Source organism: Quercus suber, unplaced genomic scaffold (genome assembly GCF_002906115.3).
Source record: "Quercus suber isolate HL8 unplaced genomic scaffold, Cork oak 2.0 scaffold_110, whole genome shotgun sequence".
NCBI classification, from domain to species: Eukaryota; Viridiplantae; Streptophyta; class Magnoliopsida; order Fagales; family Fagaceae; genus Quercus; species Quercus suber.
The window spans coordinates 989309-1015061 of NW_027069575.1; the positions used below are offsets into that span (position 1 = coordinate 989309).

General features: G+C 37.3%; 2 protein-coding genes across 3 annotated transcripts; both read right to left on the reverse strand.

Annotated features, from left to right (window-relative positions):
• Positions 1 to 1108: 1108 nt before the first annotated feature.
• LOC112027048 (coatomer subunit alpha-1) lies at positions 1109 to 9718 on the reverse strand. 2 transcript variants are annotated; one of them, XM_065775378.1, is made up of 5 exons: positions 9489 to 9718; positions 8907 to 9146; positions 6139 to 6633; positions 2606 to 5655; positions 1109 to 1344 (listed from the first exon to the last, which is right to left on the reverse strand). In XM_065775378.1, exons 2-4 carry the CDS (start codon positions 9112 to 9114, stop codon positions 2702 to 2704), a joined length of 3657 nt encoding a protein of 1218 aa, XP_065631450.1. In that variant the 5' UTR covers positions 9115 to 9146; positions 9489 to 9718; the 3' UTR covers positions 1109 to 1344; positions 2606 to 2701. The 2 variants fall into 2 exon arrangements, with proteins under 2 accessions (XP_065631450.1, XP_023915484.2); XM_024059716.2 differs by having other exon boundaries at positions 8907 to 9177.
• A 4464-nt stretch (positions 9719 to 14182) lies between these two features.
• LOC112027054 (F-box/FBD/LRR-repeat protein At4g00160) lies at positions 14183 to 15587 on the reverse strand. Its single transcript, XM_024059724.2, has 2 exons — positions 15007 to 15587; positions 14183 to 14899 (listed from the first exon to the last, which is right to left on the reverse strand). The coding sequence occupies exons 1-2, from the start codon at positions 15433 to 15435 to the stop codon at positions 14462 to 14464; spliced, it is 867 nt and encodes a 288-aa protein (XP_023915492.1). The 5' UTR covers positions 15436 to 15587; the 3' UTR covers positions 14183 to 14461.
• Between the last annotated feature and the right edge of the window lie 10166 nt (positions 15588 to 25753).

A 25753-nucleotide genomic window follows, 5' to 3' on the forward strand; every position in this document is an offset into this window, starting at 1 on the left:
TTGTTAGGGTTTCTCTCAAATATGTTTTTTTTTTTTTTTGGCACTCATCATTCACACTTGATGGATAATTTGACCTACATATTTTAAGATGTTTTTGCCATATGTTTCAATGGATATAAATTCTTTTATTCCTTCTTTTTTCAAATTAATAATTCGTATAGGATATATATAAATAAACCAAACTTAAATATTTCATATTACCTAATTTTATTAGATTCTTCATCAAACCAAAACTTAGACATAATTATATTTACCGGTATTCAGATTCCAAATGGCAATGAATTCCGAAAGATCTAGATGATGTGGAGTATATAAGATTCATCGAATTAAGTGCTAGGTGCCTGGGTCAATAAATTCTATGAAGATAACTAAGAAATTTATTTTGTAATGTTGTTTTGTAGTTACATTCGTAAACATTATTCAAAACTTTTGATCTTAAAACTTTATTGTTTGAATGGAATTTCGAAGATTGAATATGTTGGATTGAAATAGCTGCCACTTATTTCTTGGATCTGTTTCGTCCGGCGAAAATTATCAAATATCACTTTGAATTATTGTACTAATAAAAAAAAAATTATTAATATATTTCTTGTGTCTATTACTTCTACGTCTATTTCAATATTTTCTCCATGATATAGATTGATTGCATCCTTTGATCGGTTAATTGGTCATCAACTGGAGCAAAACGTGAAAAGTTATCATGATTTGCACTCTGTTAACCTCTGAGTAAGGCTAGAATTTGATTCAAGGATGATGCATTGGATTTCTACAGCAAATTGTAAACTTGCTATGGTATCGCTCATTAACCATGCACATAAAACCAAGATAATTGTAATTCATTGCAGCCACCCATTCCACTTTCAATTAGTAATTTAGTACACAATGCTATCAAGCAAAACATAATGACTTCGATTACAACACCCAAAAAAACCAAAAACACATTTCTCATTTGTGCTCACATATTCATAAATTGTCAATAATTTGTTGGCAAGCAATGAATATAGATTGCAGCCATACACCAACATCCATTGATGGCCATCAAGATCAAGTTGAGACTACACTGTGTGGCAAACAAGAAGCAGAGGCAAAAGGAGCAGCAATTGAGATCTGAGTAAAAAGACATGCCATTCTTCTTATAAAAATCATCTGTTGCTTACAAATAATATTACAATCGTTCCACTATCTCTAAAATTAAAGAAAACAAAACCAGAAATAGAAGACCTAGGATATAACTCTCAAATATAACATAAGGATGAATTTATTTCATTCTCCAAACTTTACTTTTAGGCAGCAGAAGCATGATCCCATGCCTTGGTGGAAAACTAATTCAGCTTTAGACATGAACTGCACCATAGACAAATAAAACAAGGTCAACAAGAAAAAAATAATAAGAAAGTTTAATCAGGTACACCTAAATGATTGATTCAAGAAAAAGAAACAATCTTTCTAAATAAGTGAAAAAGGTAAGAAACAAAATAAGTTCAAGACTTTGATATTTGGATTTCAGTAAAGGAGAGCTTAAAATATTAATTTAGATTCCATTTGTAAGTAAAAACCTATTAACATCAGTATCTATAGGTTCAACAGCAACCCTTTTTTTTTTCAAGTTACACACCATATCTAGGTTCAACAGCAATTTTTTGTTCTTTTTTTCCATTGGTAAGTTATACATGCACCGCAATAGGTCTTTGCACCCACGACCTCACTCTTCCCTTTAAACTTAAAGGGAGGAGATTCCAATTGAGCTAAAGTTCATTGGCTGCAATTTTTTCTTTAACTCTTACCACTCTTGATCAATCAAGAGCAAGATCTATGAAAAAATGATCTTATTAATTTCTCAACAGATTACCTTTTTTCTTTCATTTGGGATTGTACAACATTTCTTACAACTTTTAAGTATCAGCATAACACAAATTCCTATTTCAATAAAATATTGAAACCTTCTTTTTACGTCATCACTGATACCAATGCAGTGAGGGCACTATCAAATTCTTACAATAAATTTTCCAATTCAAAGTGTCATATTTAAAAGCTATGATTGAGCTCATCCAGGATAAAAAAAGAACCATAAACTAAACTACACAAGAATTCCCCCACCACCCAACTAAACACACAACCTATTTTATCCCACCCTCCTTTCTTCTGTCCCTTATCCCCCATATAGCCAAAAGGCTTCACAAAATCTTCACAATCACTTATGAAAGGCAAAGGGGAGAAAAACGTCAAATTATAGGTTCTCCCAAAAGAACATTACACTATTTGAAGCCCTTGTAATTCAAATAAAAAAATAAAATAAGAATCAATTATTTGAACTGGCACAATAATACTTTACTAATAACCAATTAAACCCCCAATTCATAAAGAGAGAAGAAATTTGCCAAATGGCATCATTATACATTGACATGTAAATGGTCCAGCCCATGAACAGCATCTAATTCTATGAACAACCAACAAGAATAGCCCAAGTCAAAATTTCTGAAATTTTTTATTACATTTAAAAATCACAATTAACTAAACAAAGGGGAAGAAATATAAAAAAGGCTTGATAAGGAAAGAACAAAAAACAATTCATTAGGAACTGAACTCTTTCTTTAGTATATCTTACCTTTACCTACAGATGTGAATCAAACGACATGGTTGCTTCTGCTGCCAAAAGGATGCGGAAAAAAGATCAAAAAATGCTCCTGGTCTAACCGCTTGATCATCGTATCTGGGAAGGAGAACAGAGCAACCCCGAAGCATCTGCACCAACCACTGCAAGATCACAAACAGTACAGAGCTGCCCTTCCTGACTTGGCACAAACCGGGAACTACAGTAAGGGCAGGAGACATCCTTCTGTCCTCGGTAAATTGGCACATATGTTGCCCCACAAGTCACAAATGGGTTTCTGAAATCATAGTTCAACTGGGCAGAATCTGTCATATTCCTCTCCGCAGCCTGCAGCACTTGCCTGGCTGTCCTTGCTTGGCTCTCTAGGGTGGGGTTGGTCTCTAGAAGCCGCCTGGCAAAGTTAGCTGCAGTGGCAAGGTTCTTTGCCTTGAAGCAAACGGTCATTGCATTTTGCAAGGCAAGCCTTAAGTGAGGCATTTGAAGGTTGCAGTGGGTGAAATAGGCTGCAAGCTCTTGCTGACGTACTGGATCATCCTTGAGTTCCCTCCTCTTAAGCTCAATTTGCAAACCCAAAACATACTCTTTCACTATAATGATCAACTCCTTGACTTCATCAACTTCCCTCCTTGACTCAACAACTATAAGAGGAATAGTATGAAGAATGCTAATAAAAAGTCGAAGCGCCTCTGTGAATTTTCCAGTCGTTGTGGCCTTGTAACCTGCCTTAAGCTTCTCCTCCAACTGAGAAAAATTGAACACAAGTGCTGGTGGACCCCTAACATTTGGGCTAGCAGACTCATTCCATCCTCGTTCAACCGCCAATGATATCACTGGAGCAGATGAAAATGCACGTAAATAGCTATGACTGCCAGTGTGAAGATCAAGAAACATGGGTCTCAATGGAGTAAAGTTTTTAATTCCAAGTTGCCTGCTCAGTAATCGCATTGCAGTATCAAAATTTCCAGCAGCTGCATGTTCAGCAGCAAGTGATGACCTCTGGACCCAAATTTGGCTTACAGGCATGCCAGGAGTTGGGGCCACAAAAACTGAAGAGCGAGCATTGACAGATGCCCTTGGAGTGTCTGCTTCAGGAGGGAGCTCCAAATCTTCAAGTTCCCATCCCGCCTCTTCCTCATTCTCTGCAGCCTCTTCGCCATCTTCCAGAATTGCTGTAACATCCCCATTCTGCAAGCCATCAACATCAACCATGTCCAGCTCCTCACCCCAATCACCATCAGCAGCCTCATCCTCTTCATCTGCAGCTCCCCTGCCAATATTATCCAGCCCTCCTTCAAATATTCCTTTCATAACTCTCAGAAGGGGCCAATCACCACTGCACATAACTGGGGCTCGGGGCATCAGAAGGGAGGCTGTTTTCCCCTCTGGCAAAGAGGGAACATTATCTCCCAACTCAGCTGCTAGACGTTCAGCAACGTCCTGTAGCCCATGGGTTGAAGCTGTAATGTAAGCAAGTGGCAAGTGGCCAACATTTTCCAAGATCTTAACACGTTCTCTGACATCACCCAGATATAGGGCATTATGAAACTGACCCATGACATCATTCTTGACTTCAGCAATTTTCATCATCTTGGACAGCTTTTCAATATTACCAGTTATTAGATAAAGAAAAGACAGCCTCTCAAAATTTTTGGTCCTCTGGTAGGCATATTCCACAATACCTGCATTACCCTGGCGAAGAGCCTCCACCCCCAATCTATACCAGTAGTCTTTCTCATCGATTGCTGTAGCTGATGCAACCGCAATTTGGATATTCCCACTTTCTATAGCCAAATTGAATCTAGTTCTCTCGTCTTTCACAAAATGGAGAGCAACATCTGGGAAGCCCTTCTGTTGAAGATAAGCAATCACAGCCTCCCCACAAAGCTGTGAGTTCCTTATCATGCTCATAACATGGTCATATCTCTTCTTCAAAAGGGACAGCTTGAAAATATATTCTGTCGCATCAATAACTATAGACCTGTTTTTTCCATCGCGATCCAAGCAAAAGATAGTATTGCCAGATACCTTTGTAATGTATATTGGGACATCAAGAGTTCTGATTATCCCACTATCTCCATTTGGGAGGCAGTACTTAATGTGATTTAGAGTCGTATAAATAAAAACACCATTATCATCCCAGGCACCACTCTTTACACGGATTGTCTCATGAAGAGTGCATTGGTGAACAAGCTTCTTGCTAGCAATGATAATGGCATGCTTGCTGAGTAAAGCAACATTCTCCATGTCATGAGACCAAACAACATATTTGACAAAAGGGGTTTGAAGTTCACCAAGAACAAGCCTCTGCTGGAGATCAAAAATAACCACTCTATCCTCGGCCCTACAAAGCAAGTTACCTGTTCCAGCATAAAAGATTGCATCTGCAGCTATAGGAAGGGCACTCTTTTTAACAATCTCATTTTTCAGATTCTTCACCAAGACTTGATTGTTGCTCTTCTCAAGCACAGCAAACCTATTCCGGGCCACAAAGACAGCTGATCCCCCAGGACCTCTCTTTGCTTCTTGCAGACTATCACCCCTACCAATGCTATCTTTGGGTATGAAATACAACTCATAAGATCCCCCATCAACATCCGAGCAGATTAGAACAGCATTTTCAGTGGGACTATAGGAAAGAGTCCTTGGACTCTGATTCAAGCTAGTGGAACCAGGCCGTCGAATTGGCATTACTTGTGTATCCTTTTGAGCTGAAAACTCATAGAATCGCAAAAAGCGATCTTTGGTATAGAATAGAGAATCACCACTTACTGCAAAGGCAGGCCGTTCTCTCTCCAACTTGAAGACAATCATGCCGCTGTCATGACCAGCTGCCAATAGATTCATCTCAGGGTGAGATGCAAGAATCCAGAATCGATCATGCTCACGACGGAAAGTTTGAACTCCAGTTCTCTTTGTTACATCCCACACACGTATACTTCTATCCTCTGAGTTGGATACAATTATGTCCTGTTTAGCATGGAACATAACACATGAAACATTATTCATGTGCCCTCTCAATGTGTCCACTTCCCAAGCCTTTGTATCTGAAAACAAAATGAACATTACCTTACCAACAGGGTGCATACAAAGTTTCTCCTTTTTATAAGTGAACAAAATTCATTAAAAGCACAAAGGGGCACAATCCATGTACAAGGGCAGTATTCAAGAGATACACCAAAAATAAAAAGATGGGTATATACTAATAATAGTATGATAGCAAGGATAAAGGATAATTTATGAGTTTCCCATTTCTTTCACCCTTAGGCACAAGAAGCTTCAAATTTTAAGCCTACCAAACTAGACTAGAAACAAGGTTGTTCCAATTGCAGACCACCTCGCAATAATTCATACTCAGCAGAAGGGAATTTTTAAAGAAAAAAATTTAAGGATTCTTCTAAAACCCATAATACTACTACAGAGTTTACTCTGAACAGCAACCAAAAATTACAACAAATGGTCAATTCCCAAAAAGGAACTAAAAAAACAACTGTATGTATAGTATAAAGGAAATGGAAAGAAAGGGTTACCATTCATTCGCCATAATTTGACTTGGCGATCATCAGCTCCTGAGACAATCAGCGGCAGACTGGGATGAAATGCAGCCCAGTTCACCCCACGGTCATGACCTTCCAAGACATACTTAACAACAGCATCAACACCACCAAAAAGATCAGTGTTCATCTGACTCAGCCGCAAGATGTCATCTGCAGGGGAAACTGTCTTCTTTCTGAGAGCACCAATATCCCAAACACGAACAGTCTGATCTAGGGAGGCTGACACAACTAGGTCTTCTTTGGGGTGGAATGATGCACACATAACATAGTGATTGTGTCCCGTCAACACAGATATACAAGTGCGTGACTGCCAATTCCAAATGCGAATGGTCTGATCATCACTAGCACTCACAATCCATGGGTACTCGTGGTGAAACTGCACTGTACGGATATAATCCAGGTGTCCAAGAAGAGTGAAAAGGCATCTGTGCAACTTGTAGTTCCAAACTTTAATCTTGTAATCATCCCCTGAAAAAAGCCAACAACTTCATTGGTGCATACACAGTGCATCAGAACCCCTTCACCTTGGAAATAACTTTACTACTGCACTCCTCTCTCTCCCAGAACTAGCTACATTTACTCCATGAGGAGCCCCTGTCCCCCATAGTTACACACAGTAATCATACTCTAACAGGTTTATTCAATAAGATTCCATCGTTTGTCAATTCTATTGGGAGCCACAAAAAATTTCCCGAATTTGCTAAAAATTCAACTAAAAAAATCAAATCAGCATTAATTCAGAAATTTTATTTAAAACCACAGGGTCTTGAACCAAAGGTAATAATCTAAGTGTAAAACTAGTAAAGTTAGTTCAAAATGTTCAGGAAATTGTGTATCTACCCTGTTTGACTGCTCATGAAAGAGAAGAAGCATTGTTTTAAACAAGTCAACTATATTATAAGATTCTTCGTCGGTTTGGACTTGGAGAATTAATTTGCTGTAATCAACTGATTCCAATACCCCACAGCAACCATTTGGATCACTTAAAGTAAATGTTTTCTGCTATAGTAACTCAATAGGCATATGAAATAAAGTACAACTGGATATAAGAAATAAGGAGAAATCTCAATTATTAATTCAAATATGGTATGGATATACAAACTTTTAAGTTAGTAAAATCTTACAAAGAATAATATTCCTAGCATTAATTTTTTATTATCTATAACTAATAGAAGGAGATTCCCCGAGTTTGGTGCAATCTTTCCATTTCTTGAGATGCCCCGATTAAACAGTTCAAAAAAGTGCTAAATAGTGAGGAAAAAATAGAAAAATCAAACTTATTCTTATCAGTTGCTTGAAAGGACTATGATCATAGATTGTTGAGATTATCCAATATTAGATAACCCAGGTTACGTATTTTAGGATGGCAGAGACTTTTAAAAGAAGATTGCAGCAAGTGGAAAATCATACACTCCTCTAATTATATAGTTTAGGGGAGCAATTTAAACCAAAAAAGAAAAAGAAAAAGAGCTAATGAGCTCGAGCTCAAATGACACCTCCTCCCTTTGTAATAGGAAGGTGGAGGGTGAGGTTGTGGGTTCAAGATCCAGCAAATGTATGTGTAATTACCCGTAACAAAAGAAAGGGAAAGGAAAAATAAATGTGGTAATTACTGACTATGTAGCAATAGTGTATAATTTATATTTACAAAAAAATGTTTTATGATTCTTGGGTAGAGGAAATCTTGGACACAACTTCTCATAGCTAAAAAACCATTTTTCTACATAACAGTTTACATGTCTTTCATAATTCATAGTACAAGATTTATATTTAATATGTTTGCTAGATTGAGAGACACAATCTTTAAATTCTTTATTTTTTTCATCTAAAACTAACTCTATAATGTACCGAAGCCAGTTTGGTTATAAGTGAAAATTTTGTTCTTAAAAAAATAATGTTAACATACAGGAATTTACAAAATTAGTTGAACATATTAACAAAGGGGAAAAAAAGCTCCTATAAGCATGCATAAAACATGTTCAAAAGGCTACTGAATAATTAAGCAGGTCTTATTTCAGAATTATTCTTTGATTTATTTTATTGAAGCAGAGTGATTAATAAATTATCTTTCCTTCATCACTTTTTACCCCCACAACTTCAAACCTTTTTTTTATATAGGTAATAGAACTTTTATTGAAAAATGAACATCATGTTCATGATGATGAACACTGGACATGATGAAAATACATAAAGCACAAGGGCTAAAGCTAACAGCTAACAAATTGTAGAAAGCAGGAATTGAAATACATTGTGTAAGACCCAAAATACCCCACAACTTCAAACCTTAATAAATATATGGTGCTAAACTTTATACAATCAAATCAGAGATTTATGCCAATAAGCCGTGGCTCAAATAGCACTTCCTCTCTCATAAGTGTAGCGTGGAGGGTGAGGCTGTGTGTTCAAAATCCATTGGGTTTATGTGGAACTTCCCAATAAAAATAATAACAGATTTACGATCCAAATCCCATCATTCCAAATTCTCCAAATTCAGATTTTCATTTCCTTTCTCGTTTATGCAATTCTCTTGGTGCCCTAACGGCACATACTAGCCTAGATCTACACAAATTTAACAATTACCAACCAAAGGCATTCCAATTTCATGGTTTCAATTCATGACATACAGCTTACACTTACTAATCACAATCATAATCCACAAATCAATCAACAGTGACATGAATGGCAATAAGATACGCAATTCCATATCAAAACTAAGCCAAAAGCAGGTGCAATTTTGATACCTCCAGACACGAATAGTGGCTGAGATTTGTGGAAATGAACACCACGAACCGGTCCATCATGCTCGTCAAACCGATCAATCAGAGTCCCCATCCGGTAGTCCCATAGCTGGATCACACCACTGTGAAGACTGGCAAGGATCCACGGCCTCTTACTGTGGAAACTCAGTCCCTTCACTCTATTACTCTTCGTCTCGAACTTCGTCAACATCTTCACCAATCACCGTGACTCAATTTCAATCACTGTCCACAACCAAATCGCATCAAAAAAACCCTACACACACAAATTGCCACAATCCACTACCAGATCAAAATCCAAATCCGAATTCACAAATTACATAACACACAGCCAATAAAATTGAAATCTAATAATCGAATTTCAAAAACCGCGAGATTCAAAAATTTCGCGGCGTTTTTTGTTTTTTTCTTTCCTACAATTTCTTAATAACCAAACAGCAAGCTAATTGTTCAGCAAAACGAAAAACAAAAACAAAAAAACCTAATGATGCGAATTGAAAACAGATCTACGAATACCTTAGATTTCGATTCAAAAATTGAAAAAAAAAAAGCGCATAAAATTTTTACCACAGATCTGATCAGTATAGAAAATGATCAAACGGAGCTACTATCGCATCCACAATCACCGACACTACCAGATTCGCTTATACACATATATGTATAGGTGCATATAGAGAGAGAGAGAAGGAGAGTAAATTTTCACAGAGAAAGTTTTAGAGAGATAGAGAGAGGGGGTAGATCGGGAAGTGAGAGAGAGAGGGGTTTTTTCAGTTCTCCCTTAAATCTGAGCCTCGTTGAGTGGGTTTTATTTTTTTTATTTTTTTATTTTATAATAATTATAATTATTTTTATTTTGCTTGATAAGTGAGTGTGAGAAAAGAGAGAAATGAAGAGAGGGAGAGAGAGGGAATATGAGAAATTTATTGAGGGTACGGAAGGGAATCAGAAATATTCCTGGTGATTTTGGGTATGGTGGGTTGTTTGGTGTGGGTTATTATGTTGATGGTAAATGATGGCCGTCGGATTTAGATTTTTGATGGTTGTGATGTTATGGGGTGTGTTGGCACAGTAGTTAGTAGCTAGACTTGGACCTTAAGCAATATTATAAGAAGTCAATTAACGGTCTAGATTTGTGAAAATTACGTCAATGATTTTTTTTTTGGGGAAAATTTAATTTAAAAGATGGTTTACGGAATTAGTTTTAGAAATATTTTTAATAATTTTTTATGAAAAAAATAACTTTTTATAATTTTTTTATTTCTTATACAAATGTTATTAAAGCATGTAATTAGTAAATTCTCTAATAATTGAATAAAAGATTTTGAGTTAATAGAAAGCTATTATTAAGAGCGAATGTCATAAATTTAAAACTCTCTCAAAAAAATATAGGTTGGGTTCAAATTACACCCAGTATAACTTTAAGTAATGTTATATCACATAATAACGTACTATTGAATTAATATTTTGAAAATCCAATCGCTAAATACATATTCTATATGTTCTTAACATGCATGTCAATTTTCATATAAATCAAATGTTATTTGCCATTTGATCCATAAACTTATATTTTATGCATTATTTTAAACTACACAAACTTGAATTTTAACAACTAATTGATGACATGACTATTAATCTTTGATTACCTTGAAATTTTGCAAGTATGAAAGATATATGAAGATAATGTAATCTAATGGTGGATTTGTCAATATTCGCATTTAATTAAAAAAATATTGGGTGGTGTAACATTACTTAAAGTTACACCAGGTGTAACTTGAACTCAACCCAAAAAATATAATATTAACTTTCCTAAAATTACCACTACACATCCTTAGTGTCCATTTGGTAAAGATTATTTTTGCCAACTTATTTTACTATTCAGCTTATTTTATACTACTATTTATGGGTTTCACTACACTTTTTGGTACCATTCATAGGTCCCACTATACTATTTCAGCTAACTTTTACCTTCATCTACAGTACTTTCAATAAAAAGTTTTCGATTTTAGTAAAATAAACAAATTCCAAACGGACTTTTAGTGTGATGATCATTCCATAAGTGCAAAATTCTTGTGGGTTAGGGGTAATAGGGTAAGTGCCAAAATTTATAAGGCATATATGATCACTAAATTCAGACACACTTTCTAAGATGAGCTGGGTAAAGCATGATAATGAATCTTATTTGAAAAAAAATTGACCAAAATGTGTAAGGCATATAAATTCAGATTGAGTGTGTCGCATTCCAACTTGTGCATTCCAATCCTATTGATGAGCCTCGTCCAAAAGGCTGTGAATTGTATATGCTTTGGCTAAGTTCAACAGAGGCATCTACCTTCTCTTTTCTAAGTTAATACGTCTGAGAAACAACGAGTGCGACATATCTATAGAGAAATCAACTTCTATGCATTTTATATACATTTTCTAAGACGAGTTGTGTCGGGAGTCCTACTAAATAATTAGACACTTTCATGCTTTAAGCAGCAAATTCATTATTGACTTAAACCACTTATTCGGCTATTTAAGGAGGAGGAAGTCTTTTAACAACTATCTCTCTCTCTCTCTCTCTCTCTCTCTCTCAAGTTCTAAAGGCTCTTTCTATTTTACTATTTTTCACACTCTCTTTCTATTGTTAAGAATGGAACTAACTTAAACATCAGAGTGCTTTCTTCTCTTTATGCAAGACCTAGGTTGCATCAACTTTTAGCAATGCCAGACATTATATGCGCAGTCATGATATTATCCTACCACATCCTCCCTAAAGGTTTCTACCACCTACTAGTTGCACATAGTACATGGATCGTATAATTCGTGATTTTCTCCCTAATCATGTTATCCTAATGTATTCAAGCGGTGTTAGAAGAAGAAGAGTTTGTAGTAAATATATTTAGTGTCAATGTTCCCCCTTCAACCAAAAATGATTATAAAATTGATGGTCTTCCCTTGATCTCATACATTTGCAAAAAGTAAAACAAAATATCATAAATCCAAGGAATTGTGTCAACAAGGGACTCTCTAATACTTATTACTTAAATCAACAAAAGAGTTTTTTGAGAGTGGACAAGGATAATTGAGTAGGGCTATTTGTTCGTACCTTTTCCTAAATGTTTTCCTCTTTTATATGCTACTAGGGGAGTGGAGTTTTTTCACAACAGTGTCAGTCGTATAGGATTTGAATTTGAATTACACCACGTTTTAGGGATTATGTTGTAATAAGAGGTATTGGATCTAGGAAGTGGGGTTTTAGGTTGACTTGGACATATTTTCATTTGGAAAACCAATTGACTTTTGAAATTTCCCATTCAAGAGAGCTTGCCCCGCTAAGGACTCCTCTCACGCTCTTGTATTTTATCTTATTTTTGTAAAGAGAGATACTACGTCTACAACAATTCTATAATATTTTTACAACAAATTATAAGTAATTAGTTGTTATTGGTTCAAATTTAAAACTAACCCTAAGATTACTTTTTTGCCTCAACAATAACAACCAGTAATAATCTGCTACTTAGGATTTGTTGTAAAAATATTGTAGACATATTATTTCCCTTTTGTAAAAGGCCAAGCAAGAAGTTTCTAATAGGCCATGTCAGCATGATTGAGCCCACCCTTAGTAATTTAAGCATTGGAACATCCCCGACCCCAATGGATCTCTATAAATTTGTTTTAACTTTTTGTAGGTGTCTATCAACGAGGTTGGACTATCAATCAACCATATCTGTATATCATCAATAATAATAAAGGGTAAACAATTTATTTACATGGTTTGGTTTTAAATTTTCAAAATGTCAATTGTTACATATAATCCTTAAGGCTTGGGTTGAAATGAAAATTGTAGTGTTCCATCCAAAATGAATGTGTTGTGCATGTGGCTTCATAAAGATTTTAGGGTCTCAAAATGTAGCAATTAGAAAATTTGTGGGACTAATTTATAATAGAATCAAAACCATAAATGGGCAAATTATAGCCTACCTTAATAAGTATTAAAGAATAAATTTGTTCATAAAATGATAACTATGTTAATTTAGACGAAATCCTAACAATTTCATGCTTCAAAAGATCAACTTGGTTCTTATCTTTTAGTAACACTATTAGTGGTTTTCAGAGGGAACTGGGCCCCCTTGCCCTTGGTAAGAGAATTAGAGGAGGAATTAGAAGACTAGAGGTTAAGAAGCAAATGACAAGCAAATGACTTGTTATTTCTCAAGATGATTATGACAAGAATGAGCTAAATAATATAATAGGTTACTTGGGTACATGCTTCTATTACAATTGCTTACTCACTAATTCTGTTACTAACAACCAACTCCTAGCAGATTAACCACCCTACAACTGATTTCTCACATGCTCAATTAGAATTTAGACACATGGTAAACATGTGGGAGCAGTAATTAACTTCACAGTTGGAAGCAGCAGTAGTAACCACTTATAACAGCCAAGTGATTCTTCTGTTATTCCTAGGATCGAACCTAGTAATCGACTACAGCACTTGCACTCATACAAGCATTCTAGACCCTCATCATGACACATAAGCCTTCATAACAGCACTAACCCAGTAGCAACATGCTTCCTTGCAGCAGTAATGCAGCAAATTCACTAATTACAGTAGCCACTGCACTACTCAAGCACTACACAAAGATCCTAACACTCTGATACAATATTTTCTAACTGTATATGTGTGTCTCTAACCCCCATTTTGTCTAAAATCAGCAAGTATATGCCATATTGGGTGGGGTGGGGGATTCCAAATTGAAAACATGCTTAATAAAAATAGCATAACTAAAGGAGATGGAAAATACAAATTAAACCTTCAAGCATTTTTTCTCTGTAGCATGGCAATAAACCCCAACATAGAAAAGACGGAATATGAAATTACACAGACATGGACCTAACAAGATATGCATATAACCATGCCACAAGATATTAAATCAAAGCAGGAATGAACCAAATGCCACATTATTTGAATCATATAATTGAGAATCATGAAATGATTTATGAAAAGTCCCCATATCATTCGAAGAAAATAATTGCAACAAAGACTGTAGTGATTAAACTTATAGAGAAGCTAGAGCATGAAGTCTCCAGACACAAGTGAACTAAGACAAGAATAGGCTAAAAACTGTAAAACAAAGTAACAATAAAAGCCATCGGTAGAGACATCCGCAAAGGCCACAAAAGTTGTTCCACCTTTGAGACCATTAGGAACAAAACTATGAAATAAAAGAGAAGCACATGCCACAGGCTTGGGAAACTAAAATTTTCCCACCAAATCGCTCAAACTAAAAAACAACTAGATAAATTTAGATTGAAATCTTAACAAAAGAGAATCCTGCTCTACCACCATCAATAACCCTCAAAGCCAAATTGAGTTCCCATCATTAAAGTTGGACTCGCTCCAACATCAACAAAGTTCAGAACTATAAGCTAAATGAGATATCCACATTATATAAATGTTAGTAGAAGCAAGCACTATATATTCTATGCATTTTTTTTTTCAAAAGAAAACACAAGTAGACAGAGAGAGAGAGAGACTGCAAATAGAAATATCCTTAGTCAAATGCAATTTGACAAGACTGAGAGCTCCTTTGGTACTCGCTTAATTTCTCGTGAACTTGAAGCTTCACCTCTGAATCTAGAGCACTTTTAACAGTGATTCTCATAGTCTTTAACACTCCTGCCGCCATTAGGAGCTGTCTAACAAATTCCATCTCATACTCATTTCCTGAAAATTGGTTATAATGAAAGGTTGTAAGGTGTGACGACAGGCATTCAGGAACAGTGAGTAGCTCCTTCAAGTAACCATCAGTTCTGATACCATATTGCACATAATTTTGAAGCGGTTTGACGACAAGTATTTGTAGCTTTGGAGCCCGATGAAGCAAGAGTTGTATTGCATGCCACTCGATAAAATGAAAAACAGAAAAACTCAAGGAAGACAAATTATGAAACATGGGAATATTATCACGATTAGAAGCATAGGAAAGGGTCTGCACGAAAACGACAATGACAATTGGGCAAAGTCACAATTCACTCTTGACAATATTATTAAGTAGTATTTTGCATGAAAAAAAAAAAAAAAGTAGCTTGCAATTACCTCTGCGGTATTTGTGATCAATTCCATGGATATAACATTACAGAATTGTCCCATGAAGTCCCATACTTTCTTTGCATAATCTACATCCCGTAGAAATTTCACGATCTCAACGACAGATTCAACCACATTGGGGAGTTTTTCCAACACAAAGTCCTCGTTCAAAACACCATTGAAATGGAAGTACTCGAGAGCTGGGGTGTTTATGTGGACTTTGTACGGCCAACATACAATAGGCCAATGAAAATGTAATCTTTTGAGCGTAGGTATAAGTATAATGGCATTGACACTGAACGTGCCAATGCCATTATACTTGTAGTTTGGCAAACGAGAAGGAGACAGTTTGAGGGTCAAATCTCGAAGGAACGGGCAGGCAGCGAGGAGTGTGGAGAGAGAGTCGCGGTTTGCATAGCTAACAGATTCAAGTTTCATAATCTTGAGACTCGGTAATAATGCAGAACTAGTAGGAGGATTCAGAAGAATGTCACCATTCAATTTCAGAACCGCTAATGTTGTAGAAAAGAAGATACTATGGGGCAGCTCCGAAGTTTTAGAGAATTGTAGGTTTAGTTCGAGCTCTTACAAACAAAGCCGAATGGAGGCGGCGACGACCCATGTTTCGAGATGGGTTGAAACACAACACTGGAACAAAAAGATGCGCAACTTGTGTATGGGCGCGGGATCGGGACCGGTATTGCGAAGAGTCAAGACACTGGACACTATATCCTCTAAAGGATGAGTGATTTGGGGGATATCTTGATGGTTAAAATCGAGAATTGGGAGGAGAGTCCAGAGGGGCCTCCACCTGCTCGACAAAATGCTTGTGCGAATGGCGTCTGGGGTTGGGAGAAAGGAGAGGATGTGGCAAAGTAGAGAGTCCGGTAGAGTGCTGATAACGTCTCTGGCATTTCGTCGAGCAGAAGATATGCAATTCTTTGCTCTTTCACTTTCGGTTCTGTCTCTCTCATCGAACTCTGTTTCTCTCCTCTGGCCTTTCATGTTAATGTATGCTACCCAAATCTCCAATCTGCTTCCGGTTTCAGTGTGTGGAATTTTGATTTTTGAGTGAAGTTTCAACTTTCAACTTCTGGCGACAGGGAGTGTGGGTGTATCAGTATAACTACAAGTAAAACGATCAAAATGACGAAATACCCAGCATTTCGCATACTGGAACGATGTCGTTTAGAGTAATCCGATCCTAAATTCCAATGTTGCTCTCGCTTCATTTTTTTTTTTTTTTTTTAAGGCAACTGTTTTTTTTTTTTTCAGAAACAAGGCAACTGTTTATCAAACTTTTTGCTGAAACATTTTTAATTTAATAAAAGTTTGCTAAAATATATTTCAACCTTGAAAATGTTTGAAAATGTGAGAAAATATAAGAAAAAATGAAATTTAAAAAAAGTTGTACATAAAAATTAAAAACTAGTAAAAATTAAAGCTTAACACTAATGTCAAACTCACTCTGAAAAGGGGTTTGCTTCCCCTTTATAGGCTTCGTTTTAAGAAAAAATTGATTACTTTTGTTACAAAGTTATGGAAAAAGAAACGGAAACAAGGGATAAACACAATTTTTTGTCCTCAAAATTTCTCCCATTTTTTTATTTGATTCTTGGAGTTTCAAAAGTAGCAATAAAATGAATAAAGTTTGTAACATAATTTGTTTTTGTGCACATACTATTTTCTTTATAAGGTACAAAAGAATTTTAACCTCATAGCATCTCAACTAAACTAATGGGAGCCTATATGCTGCTGTGCATATTAATATAAACATTAAGGGATAATTACACTTTACTCACCTGTGGTTTGCCTCTAATTTTATGTGCCCACCCGTGGTTTAAATTTTGACACTTTGCCCACCTGTAATTTTCCGTTACTCTAATATCAAATAAGTAAAAAATATATCCAAAACGAATCAAACAACCAAAATAATAACAAGAACATACCCAAGACACAAAAATCAACAAACACAAACTGAGGACAAAATTATCTACTTGAGCATCCGCATTTGGATGGCTATATGCCAAATGCAAAGCATATTTGGCATACAAGCCCAAAACACACCTAACAGCTGGAAGGCTATATCTCATATGCAAAAAAAAAAAATTGAGATTTTGCTACAGTACCATCTCAAATGTAAGATGGTACTGTAGCAAAATAGTATAAAAAAAATATTTTTTAATTGCTTTTAAACAGCAAATTTCTCACTCCTCTCTCATTTTATCTCTTTCTTTTCTCTCTCTTCCTTCTCTCTTTCTCATCCCCTCTCTCTCTCGCCGAATCACCAAGCCGAATCGAAGCTCACGCCGGATCGAATTTCTAGATCGACGTGGTGGCGAGCTGGTGGCGCGGCTGAGATCGGCGTGATGGCCGGAGGTTAGCGCAGTGGAGATCGGCGTTTGGTGGTGTTGACATGGTGACCGAGTCGTGCGTGAAGATCGGTTTGGCGAGGTGGGTTTTGATTTTGGGTGGGTTCAGATTGGGTTTTGATCGGTGGAAGGAGATTGGGTTTTGATTTTCGGTGGGCGTGTGGCGTGGTGGTGGTGACTGGTGGTTTGTTGGGGTTCGGCGGCAGTGGGTTTTGATTTTGTTGGGTTGTTGGGTTCGACGGCAGTGGTTTGTTAGGTTTTGATTTTGGGATTGTTGTTGTGATTTGTTGGGGTGGCTGGGTTTGTTCACGGTGATTTGTTGTTGTGATTTTCTCTGGATTTTCGGCGGCGGTGGTGTGCAGCGGTGGTGGTAATTGTGGTTCCTGACCAGAAGAAAAGAGAGAGAAAGAATAAATAATGTATAAATAATGTGTTGTAATGTATAATGGTAATTGTGAGAAATATTATTTTATTGTGTAAAAATATTATTTTAATGAGTAGGATTGGGATATAAAAGTTGGGATGTTGGAGAATTGTAAAATTGTATTGTATAATTGAAAAAGTGACTTTTTGAGATGGTAAAATAAGATGGGATTTAGAATCCGGCTGTGGATGCTCTAGAACCATTGATGTCAAAAGAGCTTCTCTGCAAATTTCCTGACAAGTCATCGGCTTTCGACTTTGACTACACGCAGAGCTCAATATGGTCCCCTTTGGTCCCTCGGGCTTACAGTGCCATGGACTTGGATTCTGATTTTGAAGATTTGGATTTCATGACACCCACAAATAGAAAGATCTCATTTGGTGGTGGCGCTATGGTGTTGAGCAACAAAACCAAGTTGAAGAAAGTCACTTACAACATCAAGAAGAAGCTCAACATAAATCTTAATCTTAATGTTTTGAAGATGAAGCACATGCACAAGAACAAAACCAAGGCATCTGATTCTCTCCGTTTTTCCTGGGAAAGTCAGCGTTTGGTTGGTTAGTTTAGGCTGGCTATACCTCGATTCGAACCTCAACAAACATATATTTCTCTCTGCACGTGACTAGGGAGATTCTCTCTGAAATAGTGTGTGTGAAAATTATTGTTATTATTTTTTTAAAATTTTAATAAACTACCTGTATTTGTCTCTGAATCAAACGGATTTTTCTCTGCAAAAAAAAAAGAAAAAAGAAAAGTCATTTGGTTTGGCGGAGAACAAAGCTGAACCATTTAAATCTGTGAATCTTATCGTAAATATATTAAAAAAAAAAAAAAGAATCAGAGAGAGATAGAGAGAGAAAAAAAAAATAGTGAAACTCTCTCTCTCTCAAAGTTTCTCTGTTTCTTCGCTCAGATTTGAGTTTATCTAGATCTTGTATTTCAATCTTATTTGGACTAAAATACTTTAGATCCAATTTAGGCTCCTAAAAGAGCTCGAAATTTCTTTAAATTTTGAAGTATATAAAAGAATCGGGAATCTAGCTAATATTGGACTTTCGGTAATTCCCGAAAATGTTTAGAAATTTCTCTGTGTTTTTCTTTTTGGTCAATTCATTCAAATCTGTATTGCCCTTGCAGCAAGCAGGTATACTGTACATGACTATCACGTTATTCAAAAAGTGTCCTGGGTTTGTGATTGTTGATTTTTGTGTCTTGGATATGTTCTTGTTATTTTTTTGGTTGTTTGATCCGTTTTGAGATGTGTTTTTTACTTATTTGGTATTAGAGTAACGGAAAACATTGAGGTGGGTTACGAAGCACTCACAGTCAGAATCACAGGTGGGCAAAGTGTCAAAATTTAAACCACGGGTGGACACATAGAATTAGAGGCAAACCACAGGTAGGTAAAGTGTAATTATCCCAAACATTAATGTATGAGATACATTTTTTATAATAAAAAGTGTTTATATAACTTATATAGCTAGAAATTTAAGTTCATTAAAAGTGTCACGTTATCATCATTATGAGTCAATAGATACTAAAATAATGTCAAAACTCCTAACTTTATAATAGTATAAACGTTGAATAGAATATTTGCATTCAATTAGATATGGTTATACTTGGTTTTTTAATTAAAAAAAAGAAGAAGAAGAAGAACTCAGGCAAAACTTCCGTTTAATGCTCTAGTGCACCAGATAGGACGCAAGCTAGACACGCGGTCAATTTTGGACATGTGAAGTCCGATGCACTGAAACTCTAAACCCAAGCCAAACCCACTATACTCCACTATGTTAAGGGGGGAAATCTTACAGAAGCATGTTTTTGTGGTGATGCAATTAGTATACATCTACGGGCCAAATTGTACATATTGTATACACATACTGATCAAGAAAAGAATGATCAGTGCCACATGAATAATGTTGCAACAAAGGGATATACTCAGGTGCTAAAAGCAAAGTTCACTATCTCGTATAGGAGTTGTCGTCTGGAAAATTGTATTGATGTAGGACAACCACAAACAACAATAAAATAAAAGATAAACCCTAGGAGTCAGCACCTAAGGGTTGCTTGGAGTCAGCACCAAGTAAAACTGGAGTCGGCACTAGTAAAAAGAAAACATATGTTTTTAATAATTCTTAAACTGTCTTACAATAATCCCAAAAAGCATTTAAATAGCTAACAGTAAAAAATGCATAAAGAAACCCTAATTATTAAATGTTCGGGTTTGCTGAAACTCAAGCCCAATGACTAATAGGCTCCAGCCATAAGGCCACAGGTTGGGCCGTCTTCTTTTTCCTCCTATACGTGCGTATAATTGGGGGCTTGTACCTCGTGTCCACAGCAACTCCCCCCGGGTGAGAAGAACTCCACCCCGTCGAGTGGAAATCTAAAGATCTCTAATAGTACTCAAGCAAATCAAGATCCAGTCACTGTAGCTCTTCTCGAGTAATCCATGTGCAATCAGAATCTGGTCACCCTCGCCACCAAACTAGGAAACGGTGAACTCCTCCATCCCTAGTAGAAACAATCTGCTCATCTAAAATAACATCAATAGATTCTTTATGTGCATAAGGTAGATTTAAGGGTAAAGGGGTGGGAACAGGGGCATCAATAGGATTAGGCAAATACTCATCAAAAGGGGTATCAGGAATAGCTGTGGGGTTTTTATAAGTAACTAGATTCTCAATATTAAAGGAGTAGCTAATACCATAATCAGGAGGAAGGTCAATGACATATGCATTTGGGCCCATTCGTTTCAATACCCTAAATGGTTCGACACTACGAGCCTACAATTTCTTAACGGTCCTAGAAGGAAACCGTTCAGGTCGAATCCGAATCATGACATAATCCCCTACCTGAAACTCTACATGACGCCGATGAGTGTCAGCATGAATTTTGTATTGAGAATTACTTGCCTGAATTTTTTTGTGAATCTCATTATGCAAATCATGAATATGTCGTGCAAATGCCTTAGCAGACTTAGAAATCCTAACATGTGGGGACATGGGCAAAAGATTTAAAGGCTTCCTAGGCGTATATCCATGCACAACCTCAAAAGGACTAGCGCCTATAGACCTATTGACAGAGCTATTATAAGCAAGTTGGGCTACAGGAAGAATTGAATCCCAATTTCGATTGGCTTCACCCACTAGACATCGAAGGAGGTTGCCTAGACTATGGTTAACCACCTCAGTTTGACCATCAGTTTAAGGATGAAATGCTGTGGAAAATTTTAGTTTGGTGCCCACTAAATGCCACAAGGTCTTCCAAAAATAACTCATAAAGCGAACATCCCTATCAGACACTATGGTTTTGGGAAGACCATAAAGTTTGACAATCTCATCAAAATAGAGCTTTGCAATCTTAAAAGCATCAAAGATCTTAGAACATGGTAGGAAATGAGTCATCTTAGAGAAGCAATCAACAACTACTAAAATGGAATCATGCTTCCTAAAGGCGCGGGGCAAGCCTAACACAAAGTCCATGCTCACATCTTGCCACGGGCGATTTGGCATAGGTAGAGGTGTGTACAGGCCAGTGTTTTACTTGCGATGTTTAGCCAGTTGACAGGTACGACATTGACCAACTATCTTAGCAACGCCCCTCTTAAGGCCAGACCAATAAAATTGACGTTCCACTTCCTCAATTGTTTTGTCCCAACCAAAATGACCTGCAAGGCCTCCCACTTGTATCTCCCAAACTAAGAAATCTTTCACTGAAGACCGAGGGATACATAACTTGTTGGCTTTGAACAAGTAACCATCTTGAAGGGTATAATCATCCAGGATTGGTCATGGGGCATTACTTAGGCTAATGTAGAGCTCCCCAAAATCTGGGCATGACTCATATTCATCCTTAAGTCTTTCAAATCCAGTAACCTTAACATTCATGACGGATAGCAAAGACACCCTTCGACTTAGTGCATCAGCAGCCTTATTCTCAACTCCCGCCCTATGTTTCACTACAAAGTAGTATCGTTGTAGAAACTTAACCCAACTATCGTGCTTAAAATTCAACTTCTTTTGGGAATGGAGGTAGTGCAAAGCATCGTGATCAGAGTAGATAACAAATTCTCAAGACAACAGGTAATGGCGCCAATGCCAAAGAGCTCGAATAATGGCATAAAACTCTTTGTGATAGGTGGAGTACTTTTGCTTAGCATCATTCAACTTCTCACTGAAATAAGCAATTAGGTGGCGCTCTTGACTAAGTACTCCCCCTGTACCAATACTTGAGGCATCACATTCTACTTCAAAAGGCTTGGTAAAATCAGGGAGACGCATGACAGTTGCCTCAGTCATCTTTTGCTTTACCTCATTGAAAGCCTTAGTATCTGCTTTAGTCCAAACAAACTCTCCTTGTTTCATGCAGTTAGTGATGAGAGACATAATGATACTAAACCCCTTGATGAATCGGCAATAAAAGGAAGCGAGCCCATGAAAACTTCAAATTTCATGGATATTTTTGGGCTCGGGCCACTCCACAATTGCTTGAATCTTTTGGGGTTCGGCAGAAACTCCCTCAGAGGATACTATGAAACCTAGGAAGATGACTTTATTGGTGAAGAAAGAACACTTCTTAAGGTTTCCATATAAACTCTCCTTCCTAAGGGTAGTACAACTTGAGTTAGGTGGTCTAAGTGTTGCTCCCTAGACTTACTATAGATGAGGATGTCATCAAAGTACACAACTAAGAATTTCCCCATAAAAGGCTTGAGCACTTGAGTCATCACTCTTATAAAGGTACTAGGAGCATTGGACAATCCAAAAGGCATGACCATCCACTCATATAAACCATCCTTCATCTTGAAGGCAGTTTTCCACTCATCACTTGAGCGAACCCTAATTTGATGATAACCGCTTTTCAAGTCTATCTTGGAGAAGATCGTTGCTCTAGCCATCATATCCAACGTGTCATCCATTTGAGGGATAGGAAAACGATATTTCACAGTGATCTTGTTGATGGCTCGGCTATCAACACACATTCTCCAAGTTCCATCTTTCTTTGGAGTCAAGAGTGTAGGGACTGCACAAGGACTCATGCTTTCACGAACAAAACCCTTCCTAAGAAGTTTTTTTACTTGCCTTTGCAACTCGGCATGCTCTGCAGGGCTCATCCTATAGTCCAAATCATAAAGCCAAGGTCTACCTAAGATAATATGCCCTACATCCATGGGAATTACATCACACCATATTTTAGCCTTGTAGGTGAGGAATTGAAGTGGGACAACACATCTTTCTTTTATGGCTATGGAGGAAGTATCCACCTAATAAACTTTATATGGGTTAGGGTGAGGGGTCGATTTCAAGCCTAGGCAGAAAATAACGTTAAAGGACACCGCATTAATGCAACTCCCACTATCTATAATAACCTTGCAAGTTTTGTCTCCACACTTAGTGTAAGTTTGAAAGATGGCACTCCTTTGCTAATCATTAGTGTCCCTCTACTCTATCAAAGCGCACCTTACCACATTCACTCTAGGGACACCAAAGTCTTTGAAGTCATCAATCTGAGGAGAAATGGCTCTAATGCATGTGAGATAGCTAGGGTCATCTTCCCATTCTGCCTCAACATCTTGGGTTCCTTCAACATTTGGATCATACACCAGTTCCTCAACATCTTCAACCTTTTCATCATCCTCTTGAATGACAAAGGCTCTAGAGGGACATCTAGCTGCAATGTGTCCAACCCCATTGCATTTGAAGCATTGGAGGCGAAAGTCTAATCTTAAAGGCTCATTGACCACACCTTTTCCCTTATCCTCTTTTTCTATTGGGGTGCTATTGGGGTTGACCTTAGGGGGTAAGGCAAGTTTAGATCTGCTACCAAAAGGTTGAGGATTGGTAGGACTACTCCGGAGCTCAGAACGTTGCCAAAAGATAGATTTGGATGCCAATTCACAATTCCTAGCGAGGTCATATGCTTCTCTTAAGGTAGTGACTCCTCGGGTGATAATTTCACCTAGTAGGTTAGCATTTAAACCTTTCTTGAACCTATTGAGTGTGACAACCTCTTTCTCGACTATTTGAATTCGCCTCTTGAACTTCTTAAACTTCTCTATATATTCAGCCACAGGAGCAGCGCCTTGCTTTAGGCGATCCCATTCCTCAATGAGGGAGCTCCTATAAGTTGGAGGAAGATAATTTCTCGAGAGTGCATCCTTCATCTCAAGCCAATCAATAATGGGGGGCTCACATCGTCGCCTAAGGGTTTCCTCAAAGTCCTCGCAGAAAAGGTCAGCTCTTCCAATTAACTTCATCCTGGCATACCTCACTTTCTTGTTTTCAACCCAATGGTAATAGTAAAACAATTTCTCCATTTGACGCAACCAATCAGTGAAAACCCATGGGTCTAGGCAGCAATCAAAGGTGGGTGCTTCTATCTTGTCCTTAAACATCCTATCATCATAATCCCTAGGGCCATTATGATTATAGTGATCATGTTCAAAGTTTGGAGCCCTATTAAAGTAACCGAAGCTATGTTGCCTAAGCATGTTATCTTCTTCATGGTTAATGGTCTCTCGTTGAGATGCTTCAAGTTGCCCAACCCTATCCAGTAAATCATGGACACTTTTTGCTAAGTTTTCTATGGTTTGCTCTAAAGAGGGCCTAGACTCGGAAGTGGATTAATGTTCAGAGTTTGCCATAATGCGACCACTACATAGATACATGCACACTATATTTATCAATGCAATTGAGATTCACAAAAGCTCAAGTAACCAATTCTCAATGTAAAATTAAGGTCAAGCAAGAGTGCACGTAGAGATTAGATCAATGAATCAAAGGAGTAAATTGCAATCAAGTAATGACAGTGTTCACAATATTGAGAGATAGTCCAAATAAAAGTCAAATTCCAATAAGCTCCACAATTAATAATGAGAATCAGATATTTCAAAGATTTTTTTTTTTTTTTGAATTTTAGAATGGGTATTGAAAGAAAGCACAAATAATAAAATAGCTAACTGGATCACAAAATGGGTAGGCCAGTGGGGTATGGTGGGACATGCACATAAAAAATATAAAGATATTATTCTTCAATGAGACAAAATTGAATCCACCAAAAAGAGAGTGAGAATTGTAACCTTGTTAGTGGCCAACTTACTGCACTTGCTCCTCAAGTGAATGGACCTTACTTGGACCAATGTATCTGTGGATGAACAATTTTAAAGCCCAATACATGCAGTGGGCTATCACAGTAACAATAACTTCTTTTTCTTTTTCTTTTTTTGATTTTTTTTTTTGCAAAAATAATAAAATACACTGAATGACAGACACGGACTAAAGAAATTCAAAAGAAGAACTTTAAAAGAACACACAATACAGACAAAAAAATGAAAACCACAAAACTAAAAGAAGCACTATAATTGGCTCGGCAATGGAGAAAAAGAAGAAGGAAGAAAATTGGCTTTCGCACGGAAGAAAAGAAGAAGAGAAGAAGAAGGTCGACGATTGTGGCGGCACGAAGACAGGGAAGGCAGCAGCGACACTAGATACGGTGGTAGTCGACATCCTTAGTGGCGGTGGTCAACGATGATAATGGTGTTGGCAGCGGCCTGGTGCTGATTTGTGGGTTTCGGTTGACGGGTCAATCTCAGCAGTGATGATCAAGGTTGCTGATGGGTCTCGGCGTGGGTCTCTCCTTTCTCCATTTCTCTCTTTTTTCTTTTTTCTTTTTGGATTTGGGGGTGTGGGTTCTGTGATCAGAGGCAAGCACGGATGGTGGTCACCGGTTTGGGAGGCGTCACTGGCTTCTCTGTTGGCTTGAGAATGAAAAACTCATGTGGGGCTGCAGGGTATATATAGATTGTAAGGGCTGGTTTGGGCTTGTTCAAGATCTCATGGGGCAAGAACTTGAAAGGTAATGTCATCTTGGCTAACTTGCCCTTTTGATGGTTTTTGCTTTCAAGTGGCTGTCTACGGTTGTGTGTTGTATGGACCGGAACCTGGCTCTGATACCAAAA